General features: G+C 45.4%; 1 protein-coding gene across 1 annotated transcript in view; it reads right to left on the reverse strand.

Annotated features, from left to right (window-relative positions):
- Positions 1–14,678, reverse strand: part of SLC38A11 (solute carrier family 38 member 11) — a 34,455-nt gene that overhangs the window by 5,365 nt on the left and 14,412 nt on the right. The window contains exons 7-9 of the mRNA XM_056861539.1: positions 7,597–7,667; positions 5,235–5,396; positions 651–763 (exon numbers count right to left, since the gene is read on the reverse strand). Of these exons, the coding sequence (XP_056717517.1) occupies positions 651–763; positions 5,235–5,396; positions 7,597–7,667 (346 nt within the window). The remainder of the gene's footprint in view (positions 1–650; positions 764–5,234; positions 5,397–7,596; positions 7,668–14,678) is intronic.

Below are 14,678 nucleotides of genomic sequence, written 5' to 3' on the forward strand. Positions count from 1 at the left end.
ATCACTGTGTATTGTAACAAAATTGCAGTCATTTATAGCCGTGTGGACCAGGATGAAGAATATTAACTGTGTAGAATTGTAATGTTTAACCCTAACTTTCTGCAATTATCACAATGCATTGTACTAGGATTTTAAACCTGTCAGGAAATTAGGATTTTAGAAGAACTGCTGTAGTGTAGTAGTTAGGAGTGTTATGCTAGAATCTGGGAGACCAAGGTTCAAATCTTCACTCTGCCATGAAATCTCGCTGGGTGACTTTGGGCCAGTCACACACACTCAGCCTAACCTACTTCACAGGGCTGTTGTGAGGATAAAATGGAGTAGAGGAGAAAGATTTGTAAGCCACTTTGGTTCCCCGCTGGGGAGAAAACTGAGGTATAAATGAATTAATTAACACACGAACACATGAAGCTGCCTTATACTGGATCAGACCCTTTGGTCAGTATTGTCTACTCAGACTGGCAGCAGCTCTCCAGGGTCTCAGGCAGAGGTCTTTCCCATCACCTACTTGCCTAGACCCTTTACCTGGAGATGCCGGGGATTGAACCTGGGACCTTCTGCATGCCAAGCAGATGCTCTACCACTGAGCCACGGCCCCTCCCCAAACATGGTACAATGCATTCTAAGACATATGAACAGTTAACGCTCACCTCTCTGGTAACAAAACATTCTAGCGGGAAAGTCAGGATGACTGTGATGCCATAACAAAACCTTCCGAAGGTAGCAAGGTCATCGTCACTGCAATAATTTTCAAATATGTCTCCTGGGGAAGTGGAGGGAAATGAGATTAATTTCACATGCATGACAGACACAGGGCCTGTGCAGATGATCCACCAAACCTGTGTGTGGTGCACTGCATGTGAAGGAAGCCGTACCTCAACCCTGCCTCCAGTGCCAGCAGGTATCCACATGCACCGTGTCAGTCAATATGGTGTGGGTGGGCCCCACTGTTACCATAAGTAGGCAGTCTCTGCTTTAGCTGGGGAAATTAGCTGGGGAGACGGAGTGAGAGGGGCTAACTGGGATCGATAACCTGTGCATACCAGGATAGTCCTGGGTGAAAACTCAAATGAGCAGGCAGTTGTAGAATTAAAACATGGCTTTTATTAAGGAGTAAAGTAAAGGTAAAGGTCCCCTGTGCAAGCACTGGGTCATTCCTGACCCATGGGGTGACGTCACATCCCGACGTTTTCTAGGCAGACTTTGTTTGCGGGGTGGTTTGCCAGTGCCTTCCCCAGTCATTTTCCCTTTACCCCCAGCAAGCTGGGTACTCATTTTACCGACCTCGGAAGGATGGAAGGCTGAGTCAACCTTGAGCCGGCTACCTGAAAGCGACTTCCGTCGGGATCGAACTCAGGTAGTGGGCAGAGCTTTTGACTGCAGTACTGCAGCTTACCACTCTGCGCCACGGGGCTCATAAAAAGAGTAAAATAAGAAATATTTTAAGCAATGAACATATGCGCACAAAGCATACAAGAGCTGACTAAGAGAAAATAGAGGAAGTTGGATAAGATTTCAGGGATGGGTGATAGTTAGCAGTCTTGAAGGGATGTCCAGGAAAAGTAGCACTAAAGAGGAAAAACGACTAGCATTTCCAGGAGGAAAGAGCCAACATGCAAGTGGGGGTGTGTGCTCACAGATCCTGAACACACACACACACACACACACTATTATGAATGGCCAAAGGACCAATATTTATACCCCAAAATGGGTCCTGAGGCAGTGTGAGGTAAGTTGGCAGGACGAAGAATTGACGTTTTCCTGGGGCTCCAACAAAAAGATAGAGAGCACCCAAGAGAATGCCTGGGCGATTATCTCGAATGCTGACTGATTGCCGGGATGGGTGCAGATAGGGTAAGTAATGGTCTGCTCGGAGCGCTGATTAAATCACCTTAGGGTGACACAATGAGGATTAGCTAGCCCCATTGTCCAGCCAGGCACACCTTAAGGCCAGGGGAAAAGTTCGGTGGTCAACTGCCTTCCTGCCCAGGCTTGACACATGAGATGGATCCCAAAACCCTCTGAGAGGCATCCATTTTGTGGGCAGCAGTGTCTTGCTCTTATGCTGGACTTTGGCCCCCGTCCCCCTGTGGCACACCTTAGTAGGAGAAGTGGTACAACTGCTTACACTACTTGTGTGATCAAATCCTAGGTAAAATGCAGAATTTAAACAGCATGCAAGTCACACGAACACATGAAGCTGCCTTATACCGAATCAGACCCTTTGGTCCATCAAAGTCAGTATTGTCTACTCAGACCAGCAGTGGCTCTCCAGGGTCTCAGGATGAGGTCTTTCACATCACCTACATGTCTAGTCCCTTTAACTGGAGATGCCGGGGATTGAACCTGGGACCTTCTGCATGCCAAGCAGATGCTCTACCATTGAGCCATGGCCCCTCCCCTCTACAGTCAGCCTGCAAGTGCCAAACTGGACAGTACAGCAATACGTGCAGCCTGCTGGTGCTAGAAGTGAGGCCAGCCTGCTAGGTGGGTGGAGGATCTCCCGTGCCCCCTTTCCTCTGTAGGCATAGGGCTGATGAATTGTCTGGCCTGGCCCATGGCTAAAAAGATAAACAGTATAAGTTGGGCATGTTTACTCAGAGATAAATCCCACTTTGTTCAATGGGGCTTACTCCCAGGTAATCATGCACAGGATTGCAGCTGACATTTTACTGATACAGGCATTCATGAGAATTATTTAAGTACTGCTAACTCAATCTTGGTGGTTCAAAGTATCCTGTAACTCGATAACCACAAACACTCTTCAGAAATTGCTATTTGTTATTCATGGTAGGAAAAAATATATCTAGCTCTTAAAAAAAAAATCATTCCCAGAATCAGATGCTGTTGACATACTGTGTGTTTGCATTCTTCATGCTAAGATAACTTTGTAGAAATATTTCTGGCATTTGTTTTTAAGCCAGCGTGTGAGCCGGCTTAACAAGAAAAACATATGCCTGAAACAAACAGATTTCCTTTTTAGCTGTTATTGTTAGGACAAGAACAATTGCTTAAGGAATAGTAGAGGGGGACATCTGGGGAAACACGCTTCCTATGCAGCCGGATCAGAGCTGAACTGGAGGACTTCAGGTATGTATTAACCACAGAAGTCTTTGTAAATATATGATTATACTATGAATCATCAGGTTGGATCCCGCCAATCACTTCTATGCAGACGTGGGCGATTTCCCCCGATTCCTGTCTTGCATGGCAGATATCCAACTCTCCCCCATGGTGCTCCTGGGGGGGTCTCCTGCATATCAGGGTGCATTTTGGGATTGCGTCAGCAAAGGAGGAGAGGCAGACAAGTCACACTCCATGGATGGAAATCCTTCCATCAGTGGAGATTTTCATCAGCAGGAACCAAGCCGTGACCTTCATTTTAGAATACTATCACGGGGATATTCACGGTCGACAAACTGAAAATTGCAATGTGTTGTAACTTCAGCAAAAGGCCTGAGATGCAGTGCCACTTAAGAGGTAGTTTTCTTAGAGCAGTCTGCACAAGCTGCTTCCTTTTCAACCACTGCTTCCTTTTCAGTTTCTCAAGACACAGATAGCACATCCAGATCCCCCACACACATGGAAGCCATTAAGGCTGTAATCCTGGGGGGTGGGCAGGGGTATCTCCATAGAAGCCAGCATGACCCTGCGCTGTAGGTGCCACTCTATCATGGGATAAAGTGGCAAACATGCTGGCGCGGGGTCAAACACGCCGGCGCCCAGGAGTCCCCACCACCAGTGCAGCAAGTCCAGGAACTAAATCCTGGAAAAGAACGGCTGTGCCGGCGTGGGAGAGTCATTCTCAGGCACAGAGATGCCTTTGGGCAGCTTCCTGACCCCATTTGCCCCGGGAACGCACCCTTGAGCGGCGGCGGGGCTGTGCCACTTTTTTTGGTGACGCAGAGTTGCTGTTTTCAGTGGGGAATTTCCCCCTATTTTTATTTTTAATTTTTTTAAATACCCTTTTCCCCCCTTCGTAGCAGGTGGGGAGCCTCAGAGGAGGCAGCATGGCTCTGCTGGTCCCAGCCACTGTGGATCTACCCCCCATTCAGGAATGGGCTGCCCATCTGGGAAAGGCTGGTTTTGGTTCTCCTTTGTTTCATCTACACATACAAATAATATATTTTTTCCTTCCAAGCCAAATTTACTATAGCAGTAAGAAGCTATGGGGTATTACGTTTCTGAAACCAATAATCTTTGGTGAATTTCTGAGAGAGAAACCTGAAGTGTGACTCTAAGCGTCCAGAAGAACTAGAAGTTCTTTTAAATAAAAAAGGGGGCAAATTTAGATTCTCGGTATCACAGCATTTATTTCTCATGACTCGTGTCAGCCTAAACTGAGTTTTGACAATGAGGAAATTGAAATTGTTCAAGACTTTCTATTCCTTGGCTCCACCATCAAACAAAAGGGAGACTGCAGCCAAGAAATCAGGAGGAGATTGAGACTGGGAAGGGCAGATATGAAGGAGCTAGAAAAGATTCTGAAGTGTAAGGATGGGTCACTGGCCACCAAGATTAGGTTAATTCATGCCATCGTATTCCCTATTACTATGTATAGGTGTGAAAGCTGGACATTGAAGAAAGCTGATAGAAAGAAAATAGATTCCTTTGAAATGTGGTGTTGGAAGAGAATGTTATGGATACTGTGGACTGCCAAAACACACACACACACACACACACACACAAATCAGTGGGTTATAGATCAAATCAAGCCTGAACTAACCCTAGAAGCTAAAATGACTAAACTGAGGCTATCATATTTTGGTCACATCATGTGACGACAAGAGTCACTGGAAAAGACAGTCATGCTAGGAAAAGTTGAGGGCAGCAGGAAAAGAAGAAGACCTAACAAGAGATGGATTGACTCAATAAAGGAAGCCACAGCCCTCAATTTGCAAGATCTGAACAAGCGCTGGCAAAGATAGCACATTTTGGAGGACTTTGATTCATAGAGTCACTGTGAGTCGGAAGCGACTTGACGGCACTTAACACACACACAAACTGAGTTACGTCCTTGTAAGGACATTGGTTTCAAAAGGCTTAGAAGGGTCTAACACAGTTCAGGGTGGCACTGTGAATTCTGTACCCAATATACAAAACCTATACACAGTCCAGGTGATTACTAGCAAGAAAATTGAATCCAAGATAAAAGGGTTATACTGGATGTTTGGAGTGGAAACCCTCAAGAGGCCAAGTAGATGATAAACACAACATTTGTCAGAACAACTTACCTTCAGTATATCCTCTGAATGTCACATAGCCACAAATAGCAAACACCAGGCTGACAAACACAGCAAAGGAAACAGATACGTGTGTGACGTGAGCCCAGTTGCTTAACGTGGGTTCTTTCAGAGAGCCGTAAATTAAAAAGCTGTTGTGGTGGCAAATGAATGCTGAAAGAGACATGGTGGTTAAACACTAATCATGTGCCATGTACATCTTGAGTAAAACTAAAGCAGGAACAAATATATTGCAAAGCCACAAAAATGCCAGTGTGAGAGGCTGAAAATCACGGACAGGCTAATCTTAAGCAGTACTGACTCCCACTGAATACCGTGGGAGTCTTGATCCCATGTTTAATGGGCTCCGGTTGCTGAAATCAATGCTAAATGAGGTATTATTCCTAACCACACGGCTATCTCTAAAAAACCAGCCATGCATTTCTATCAATCTAACCATTTTTACCCTGCTCTTTTCTCCAAGGAGCTCAGGACATGTCAGGACATTCTACTAGATATCTCTAGAGATGGGAAAACCTGCAGATGCATATTTCCTGTAATCTCTAGTTTGACCTTTAAAGTACTTAATTGACAGACCCTTCATAAGTAAGGAACAAACCACTCAAGACGGCTAGTCATCTAAACCTTTGAAACGCTATTTCTTTCATGTGACTCTCAACCTTCACTGTGTTATCACTGTTGTTTTTCTCCTTGATAATTTATTGCTAGCTGTCCCGTCCCATCTGAGGCAATTCTGCCTAACTGCTCCCTTTAGCTTGTGGCAGAATAAAACAGAGATATGGCAACCTCTGGAAGCAAGAATTTATTTTATTTTTATTTACTTAATTTATACCCTACTTCCTCCCTCCCAATGGAAGTCCAAAGTGGCTGACAACATTCTCCCCTTCTCCATTTTATCATCCCAACAATCCTGTGAGGTAGGTGAGGCTGAGTACATTGAGTGGTCCAAGGTCACCCAGTGAGCTTCCAAGACACAAGTCTCCCAGATCGTAATCTGACACGCTAACCACTACACCACACTGAATTTTCAACTAAACCAATTCAAACATTTTTACCTCGCCCATCATCCAACGAGTTCAGGGTGGCATCAATGGTTCTTCCCTCCACTACCTCACTCTCACAGAAACCCTGTGAGGTAGTTTAGACTGAGAGGTTGTGATTGACCCAAGGTCATCCAGTAGGGTTGCCAGGCAACTGCCCAGAGATGGGGACAGGTGAGAACTGAATCAGGGGTGTGTGTGATTGTGACCCCAGAACAATGATTCAACATCCCGCACGGCCCAGAAGTATTATCATCCCGCAATGTTCCAGCACTCTCCTGAAAACTCTAATTTTTTTGGGGGGGGGTGCTAGAGTGTCTCCCCCAGCACAATGATGTCACTTCTGAGTAGCAGCAGAAGTTGCATCATAACATGGGGACAATGGTTGCACCTCCCATGTTTGACCATCCAGTTTCCTTCTGCTGCCCAGCTGAGCGGTGGCAGGCAGTGGCAGCAGGGAGCAGGAGATCTCCCTCCATAGGCAGGCAAATGGGAACCCTATCACCCAGTGACCTTCATGGCTGAATGGGAATTTGAACACAGACTTCCCTGATGCTAGTCCTTAGTGTTTTTTAATTCTTTCTCGGAGATTCTGGCTACCTATCTCCCCATGTACTGATCAAAAGGCCTTGTACACGATGTGGCATTTCCCCTCTCACTAGAGGTAATTTTGCACAATTATATGTAACCGAGACCAACAGAACAAGTGCCCCATTAGGACTTAGCTTCAAGAACACTGGAAAGTAGAAAATCAGATCTGTGGGAAACATACAGAATCATCACCCACTTCTATTTTGCCCAACCTAAATAGCAAATGTCATCATTTAGAGAGCCAACGTGGTATAGTGGTTAAGAGCAGTGGTTTGGAGCAGTGGACTCTAATCTGGAGAACCGGGTTTGATTCCCCACTCCTCCACATCAGCGGCGCTAATTTGGTGAACTGGGTTGGTTTCCTCACTCTTACACATGAAGCCAGCTGGGTGACCTTGGGCTAGTCACAGTTCTCTTAGAGCTCTCTGAGCCCCACCCACCTCACAAGGTCTCTGTTGTGGGGAGAGGAAAGGAAGGAGATTGTAAGCTAGTTTGATTCTTCCTTAACTGGTGGAGAAAGTTAGCATATAAAAACTACTTCTTCATCAAATATTTTTCTTACACACTGAAAACCCATTTTGAATTGTTTCAGCGTATACATGAATCACATCCCACAACCGTCAGCCCTCAGATGCTGAGGGATCAGAGAGATGGAAAAAGGAATCTCAACATATTTTCATGCATTGCAGACTGAGAAGAAATGTTGTTGAGCGCACACTTACCAAATGACATCACCCCGACAGCTTGGATCGCATTTGGCTTTGCAAACACCCAGTCGTTTTCTGTTTCGGGTCTGGAAAAGAAAACTTTGTTTAAAGTCAGCCTGCAACCTTTCCCTCGACTAGTCCAAGAACTTCTCAAAAGCTGTCAATGAATAGCAACAAGGGTCAATACCACTTGGAAGACAAATGTTAGCAGGATCTTGTGATCCTCCAAACTGGAAGGCAAAAAAGACTTATACCTCTCCGCAATTTTATTGCTGGTAAAAATGACATATGACTTACCAAGCATCAGTCAAACCTTGTTCACTCACATCTCTAGCCCAAATGATCTCTAGCCCAAATGATCCCAAAATGCTGATCCTGGAGGACAGCATGAGCAAGAAATTGGAGGTCTGCACAGGGAGGGGGCAAAATTGGCAGGATTCAAGCAACTCCCTCCATTCTTCACAAAGTCTGCTGGAAAACCAAATGAAGAAATAATCCTTCCTTCCCCTTCCCCAATCTAATTCAGTTTAAGTGAATTCTGCAGGTATACACCTGTATTTTATAAACGTGCAATTTGAAAAACTTGCTAGAGGACAGAATTTGGATATTTATTATTTTAGTAAAAACACACACTGGTGATGGAAAGTGCTATCAAGTCACAGCTGACTTATGGCGACCCCGTAGGGCTTTCAAGGCAAGAGACGTTCGGAGGTGGTTTGCCATTGCCTGCCTCCACATCACGACCCTGGTATTCCCTGGAGATGTCCCATCCAAATACTAGTCAGAGCTGACCTGGCTTAGCTTCCAAGATCTGAGCCTACAATTCTATTATGTAAAATGAAACATGCAATCTATAAAACTCATTAAAAGATGAAATATCCCCTAAAAGATAATGATCAAATGAAAGCAGTAAAGCAGTGCAATCCTATGCAGAGTTACACCCTTCTAAACCTATTGACTTCAATGGACTTAGAAAGGTGTACTCTACTCAGAACTTCACTATAAAAGAAATTCAAAGACCAGCCGCCAAAACAGTGACAGCCAGTACAGTAAAATTCAGCGGCTCCAGTTTGAATTCCTGGGGGGGGGGGGGAGGTTGCTGCCACCTGCTGGCTCAGCTGTTGTATTCCCGGGGAGCTCAAAACAGCTGGGCACAGCTGCCAAGCTGCTTCTGCCCACAGAACGGTGCACAGCTGTCCTTCTCAGTTTCCACAGCTGACAAATTAGCTTTTCCAAGCACTGTTTACCTTGCCTGATACTAGCAGAGGTTTTAATCTTGCCTTTCTAATCCAGAGTATTTCTGTAATCATCAAGTCTGAAGCGCATCGATATTCTAAAGGGACAACTATCCTTAATGAGATTAGTTATTCCATTCTGCTTGTAAACACAAAATGGTGTCATTTAGAGGGGGGAAACAAGAACTCCATGGCCTGTAGTAACAAGGCATGTATATTTTTCTTAGTCATCTACAAAAAACGGATTGTGCGTGGGGTGGGGGGGTACATGATCTTCCCACATGTTTTAGCTCAGGCAGGATGCATATCATACTGATCAGGGCAGTAAGGTGACTCTCACATCCTTTACATGAGTTTATTTCCTCTCAAAAGACAATTGGAAAGTAAACAAAGTCAAGTCTATTAAGTGGCTGAACACATGTAGTATTAAGAGTTCACTTGAATGTTCTTTTTTTTCTGAAACAGGAATTCTATGAATACCTTATTGTGACTCCAGCCAGATTCTTGATTTGAATCATGTACTGCACATAATTCCGTTTAGTGATTTCAAACGATGGCAGGCTTTGCAAATATTTGTCCTGCTAGCCAAGTGCAAGGCCAATCTAAAAGTGTTTGGAAACACGTCTACTTAAGTTCAATGGGACAAATGCCCCGTAGTTATGCGTACCACACCTCCCTGTGTCGTTGGATGTTCTGGCAACAACACTGCCCTGTTTTGCTTTCTCTCCCCAGAGACCCAAGATATCTTTATCATATGTGCTTTAGTTATTTGGATATTTATAGCCTACTTGCTTCCCCAATAGGGATCCGAAACGGCTTACCACATTGTTCTCCACTTTATCCTAGTTAAATTGTGGAAAGGTTAAATTGTGGAACTCCCTGCCCCAGGATGTGGTGATGGCTGCCAATTTGGAAGGCTTTAAGAGGGGAGTGGACATGTTCATGGAGGAGAGGGCTATCCATGGCTACTAGTCAAAATGGATACTAGTCATGATGCATGCCTATTCTCTCCAGGATCAGATGAGCATGCCTATTATAGTAGGTGCTGTGGAACACAGGCAGGATGGTGCTGCTGCAGTTATCTTGCTTGTGGGCTTCCTCGAGGCACCTGGTTGGCCACTGTGTGAACAGACTGCTGGACTTGATGGACCTTGGTCTGATCCAGCATGGCTTTTCTTATATTCTTATCCTGGCTTGCGACAAATGTCCTGTGTGGTAGGTTAGGCTGAGATATGGTGACTGGCACCTAGGAAGCGTCTGTGGCCGAATGGGGATTCAAACCTGGGTCTCCCAGGCTGACACTCTAATATACTTCACTGTTGTAATAAAGCACAGATGGAGAAAAAGAGGCCACTCTATAGACAGATCGGCTACACCCCAATGAGAGACCCTCACCCCAAACTGGTTCATCATCAGCCAACACTCACAACCATTTCTGGCTGCCTTTTTCTTTCAGTCTGCCCCTGCTTCATTCAAGAACACAGCTATCAACAATCTCCAAAGTGCCCACGGAAGAAACATCTACAGCCACCATGGGATGTTAACATAACTTTGTCTAGGGATTCAGTGCCCGTTTATGCACGGGAGGTTTTGCCTTGGATTTGCTGCTCTGTAGACGCACATTTTTCCCATCCAGATTCTCAAAACTCTGCATGGGAGCTTACTTTTGAGTTCTGAGAACTCAGATGAGAAAAATGTGCATCTACAGAGTGGCAAATCCAAGGCAAAACCTCCCGTGCATAAATGGCCAGTGACAGACTCATTTATAGATATCTCCCAGACACCAAATCTACGGATATCTCCCAGTACCAAATCTATGCTCAGTATCGAAACATATCAGACAGCAAGCAGAAGCAGCAGGAGCCGGTGCCCAGCACCCCCCCTTCTGTGGAGCCTTGGCGGCTGCGATGGACAGTCCTTGGCCGCGTGCTTTATTTCAACCGCCTTCCTGAATTTTTAGGCTCACGTTTTGCATAACTGTCTTGAGCAATTGAAATATCACAGAAATGGCATCTTAGGGCCTAAGTCTTTATGTCGTCACCAGCGTGGCATAGTGATTAGAGAAGGGGTGTCGAACTGAATTGTTACGAGGGCCGGATATGACATAAATGCCACTCATTCGGGCCGGGCCAGCCCTCGCCAGCCCAGATCGAGAGTGTGGGGTGGTGGTTGCCTCAGCTGCCTTGCGGGCAGGATAAGAGGTCTCGAGGGGCCGAATCCGGCCCCTGGGCTTTATGTTGGACACCCCTGGATTAGAGTGTCAGATTAGGATCTGGGAGACCCCAGTTCAAATCTCCACTCTGCCAAAGAAGCTTGCTGGATAACCTTGGCCTAGTCACACACTCTCAGCCTAAACTACCTCACAGGGTTGCTGTGAAGATGAAATGAAGGAGAGGAGAACATGTTAGCCACTTTGGGTCCCTATTGGGGAGAAAGGCAGGGCATAAGTGAGGTAAATAAAATAAATTCAGTATTGAGGCAGAGTCAAGAGCGCTCACTCCTGCCCTTCTGCAATGTTTAAGAACTCAGTTGAGCTCTAACTATGTTTTCCTGGTGCCCCTTCTCTATTCAAATTCTAAATCCTGAGGCCCAGTGCTACAACAACAACAACAAGACGACGACGAAGAAGAGTTGGTTTTTATATGCTGACTTTCTCTACCACTTAAGGGAGAATCAAACCAGCTTACAATCACCTTCCCTTCTCCTTCCCACAACAGACACCCTGTGAGGTAGGTGGGGCTGAGAGAGAGTGACTTGCCCAAGGTCACCCAGCAGGCTTCATGTGTAGGAGTGGGGGAAACAAATCCAGTTCACCAGATTAGCCTCCGCTGCTCATGTGGAGGAGTGGGGAATCAAACCCGGTTCTCCAGATCAGACTCCACCGCTCCAAACCACCACTTTTATAACCACTACACCACCTTCTTTCCCCATCTTTGGTAAACTAGGGAAGAGGAAGGAGATGACAAGGAGGGCACCAGGAAGGGAGAGAGATAGAGAGCCATCCATATAAGATGGCTCACAAGAGTATCCACAGAAATAATTCAGAGAGGGGAAGGTCTATCAACTGTAACTGCTGATCATCTCAACTGTGATCACCAGTAAATTAAGAATTTGGGGAGGCCTGTGTACCCCTTGCCCCCTCCACATGGACACCCATGTACTCCCACAAACATCTTCACCTACCACTCCTATGGTATGCCCTCCGCTAGTTCAAGCATTTAAAAAGGGGACAAGACTAAACCATCGGAGAAATCAACGTTTTCATTTGCACCGTTACAATGACGTTTTATCATTCAGAGAAAAGGCTGATCTAAACCTAAAAATGTAATAATACGTTTCAAAACCGCCATGTCTCCTGCTTTAATAGATTATGCCTAGGCGTAAGTTAAAAAATCCTGGCTATATCTGTTCATAAAATAATAATTATGGTTTCCTTTTTAATTACAGACACGATTACAGGCACACCACACTGAGCAGCAGTACAGTTCAAATAGGAGGTTATCATAGCAACGAAGTCATCATCAGGAGCTATTATGTACATCTTTTCGGATAGCGTACTTAGCAATCATGCTTTCAAATATGCAGGCAGCAATCTTTCGCAGAAACTGCATCTTAACAGAATGCTACAACAAAGCAAAAGGAAGACTCGGAGGAGGAGCGGTGGGAAGGGAAGCCGACTATCAGAACAAACCATGAAAAAGATTTAGATTTTCACTGCAACACTATCTTCATGGTTTTTTTTTTTTTTTAAAGACTTTTTTAAAAAAAAGGTGGTGGAAAATGCCCTCAAGTCACAGCTGATTTATGATGACCCCGTAGGGTTTTCAAGGCAAAATATGTTCGTAGAACTGTGACTGGCACAAGGTCACCCACCAGGATTCATGTGGAGGAGCGGGAAATCGAACCCGGTTCTCCAGATCAGAGTCCGCCGCTCTTAACCACTACACCGCCTCTCCTGGTATGCCCTCTCTAGGAATAACAACCTACTAGTGGTCCCAGGCCTATAACTGAGGGCAGCCGCGAGTTGTCCATCGTTGCTGGCCTCCCCACCCCACTTTTGTAATCTGTGGGGGTTTAATGTGCTTGCCCGGTCCATAGTCGCAACTATCCTTTTATCTGAATGCCATCTTGTTTGACAGCTGTTTTATAGTTACTATGCTTGCTGTGTTTTAATCTTGTTTTTTTTTTATGGTTTTATGCGGTTTTAGAGGTTGTTACCTGCCCTGAGCCCGGTTAGACTGGGAATGAGGGCAGGCTATAAGTGTGAAAAATAAAATAAAGATACCACGCTGGCTCTCTCAAAGGTTTATAAATAGGTACAATTACTGGCGCTTGCAGACCTGGGTTTAATTCACTGATGGAAGAAGCAGGGGGGCTGATTCTGCCCTCTTCCTCCTCCTCACTGCAGCCTACCAACTCATGTTGCTATTAGGCTATGAGGTCCACAATCTCAGAATTCCACATCCCTGGGGTTGGAAGGGGTGCTGGAGGGAGGGAAAATGTTGGTGGCCCTTGCAAAAGCAGATCACTGGATCCAACCCAAGGAGCTGAAAGGGACCCGTTTTGGCTCGCCTTCCCATGCTCTCGCGATCCAAGCTATGCTCCAGACTGTAACACAGCACAGCTTGAAGCTTCTCGATCTTTAAAAATGTCTTTTTTTTTTACTGATACAAAATATTATCTACCAAAAAAAAAATTATGTTAGGAAAGAGAAGGAGCATCAATAGAAAATGTGTGCCGGAGAAAAGCAGCAGCTTCCTACCCAGCAGTCACCAACAGAATGCTGGGAGATGAACTGTTATTTTCCAGCAATTCAGTTATCAGATAAAGTGCTTGGAAATAGCAGTGATATTGAGTGCTTGGAGTGGGGAGGGGATTGTGTGGCTCAGAGGTATAGTGTGGTATGATGGCTGGACCAGGACCAAGGAGCCTGAGCTTCAATTCCTTGCTCAGTCACAAAATATGCAGAGAGAGAGAGGAGGAGGAGGAGGAGTAGAGTTGGTTTTTATATGTCGACTTTCTCTACCTTTTAAGGAGAATCAAAATGGCTTACAATCTCCTTCCCTTCCTCTCCTCACAACAGACACCTTGTGAGGTAGGTGGGGCTGAGAGAGCTCTAAGACAGCGGTGACTGGCCCAAGGTCACCCAGCTGGCTTCATGTGTAGGAGTGGGGAAACCAACCAGGTTCTCCAGATTAGAGACCACCGCTCTTAACCACTACACCACGCTTGGGCAAATCACTCTTGCTCAGATCAGTTTACCTCATGGGGTTGTTGCAAGGATAAAACAGAGGACAGAAGACCTGCATCTGCTGCCCTGAGTTCCTTGGAGGGACAGAGCACATGCTTGGCACACAACTTCCATGCCTGGTATCTGCCCCTAATGAAGGACAGATGACAGGTGCTGGGAAGGACCTTTGCCCAAGACCTTGGAAAGCCATCAGCACTCAGAGTAGGCAATATTAAGCTTGGTTGACCAATTCAGTTCAGTTTATTTCGATATAAGATCAGATTGAAAGGTATTATTGAAACAATAAAAACAGTCATGTACAGTACCAAGACCAACAAAGAAGACTTATATGTGCCATTGTAATCCAACATTTCAGAATTCTTGTACACATTTCACAATAGGGGGAGTCAGTCATTTGAAGACTCAAGACTCAACCATTTGCTTTCATACTGAAGGAGAACAACAGTTGGTTTTTATATGCCGACATTCTCTACCTTTTTTAAGGAAAATCAAACCAGCTTACAATCACCTTTCCTCCCCCTCCCCACAACAGTCACCTTGTGAGGTGGGGGGGGGGTTGAGAGAGTTCAGAGAACTGTGACTAGCCCAAGGTCACCCAGCTGGCTTTATGT

This window comes from Euleptes europaea, chromosome 15 (assembly GCF_029931775.1).
Source record: "Euleptes europaea isolate rEulEur1 chromosome 15, rEulEur1.hap1, whole genome shotgun sequence".
Classification (NCBI taxonomy): Eukaryota; Metazoa; Chordata; class Lepidosauria; order Squamata; family Sphaerodactylidae; genus Euleptes; species Euleptes europaea.